Below are 1,281 nucleotides of genomic sequence, written 5' to 3'. Positions count from 1 at the left end.
TATTACTTTTACCCTTTCTTTTCATAACACTTTTCCATCTGTCAAATTTTAACTGCAATTCTTCCATGCTATCAGCCATCAAGACTAAATCATCTGCATACAAAATCTCAAATAACAACCCCTCCATTATGTTTCCACACACAACATCCATCACAATTGCAAACAAAAACGGTGATAACACTGATCCTTGATGCACTCCTACCTTAACACTAAAAGCGTCCGACATCTCCGACATTATTCATCAAGGATACTCTCATTTTTTTCAACATTTGCAATTTTGTTCTCCCCAGCCTTCTTAAGTTTTCAGCCGTCATAGCCCAAGTTTCGCACCCATACAACGGACAACTTCTTACCTATGCCTTATATAGCTTACACTTCATATACGATGGTATATCCATAGAACACAACACTGAAGGTGCCAGTATCAAAATTTTCTCAGTAGCATCTTTCAACCTACATCGTTAAAAAAACAAACTCTTTGCTTTTTTTGAAGTCTCCTCTCAAACCATTGCATCGTTTGTGTGTCCATTTATCACATTTTACACATAGTATGGAATTTTCTCAAACTCATTTGCTATACACCGAACAGGAGAATTTTTTACGTTCGTAAGTATCTGTATCTTCTCTTAACATTGGCTTAACATCCTCATAACATTGGCTTGCCTTTAAACCTTCTCTTTCTATAAATATTTTCCAAACCGAGAGCTTTTCTTTCAGTTTTTTCTCACTCTCGCCGTAAGAACCGGGCCATCGGGATATAAAATCAACCATGGTAACCCACTTCTGATCTCCCTACTAATCCTTTAAATTACTATAAAAGAAAGTAGAGGACTCAGTGCCGAAACGTGATGTAAACCCACCTGAACATCAAACCACTAGTCGTTAACCTTTACCACCGTCCTGACTTTTTTATACATACATATCACTGGGTCCACCAACCATTATTTACCCCGCCTTTTCTAAGTGCCCACTTAACCGCTTCTCTCTGTATTTTATCATAAGCTTTTTCCAGATCTACAAAAGCAAAATAAAGAGTTTTTTCTTGGCTCTGAATTTTTCTTGAATTTGTCTCACTATAAAAATTACATAAATAGTACTCTTTTCTGGATTTCGTCTATACTAACGTGGTCCCTAATTCTTTTTTGCTCCAAGATTCTTTCCATCACCTTCATAGTGTGTTCCAATAGCTTAATTGCTCTACAAGATCCGTAATATAAAGGATCCCACTTTCATTTGTATATTACGTCCTACCTCGGGAAACCGGGTCTCTGGACGCAAAAC

General features: G+C 37.2%; 1 protein-coding gene across 1 annotated transcript in view; it reads left to right on the top strand.

The window, feature by feature from the left end:
- Window positions 1–290: 290 nt before the first annotated feature.
- The window catches only part of HELRODRAFT_184635 (hypothetical protein), a gene marked incomplete at both ends in the record, with an annotated part of 2,763 nt that continues 1,772 nt past the window's right edge, over window positions 291–1,281 (top strand). Inside the window, one exon of the mRNA XM_009015396.1 lies at window positions 291–415. Within this exon, the coding sequence (XP_009013644.1) occupies window positions 291–415 (125 nt within the window). The remainder of the gene's footprint in view (window positions 416–1,281) is intronic.

The sequence above is a fragment of the Helobdella robusta genome (genome assembly GCF_000326865.2).
Source record: "Helobdella robusta unplaced genomic scaffold HELROscaffold_1577, whole genome shotgun sequence".
NCBI lineage: Eukaryota > Metazoa > Annelida > Clitellata > Rhynchobdellida > Glossiphoniidae > Helobdella > Helobdella robusta.
This window is presented reverse-complemented; position numbering and strand designations above follow the sequence as displayed.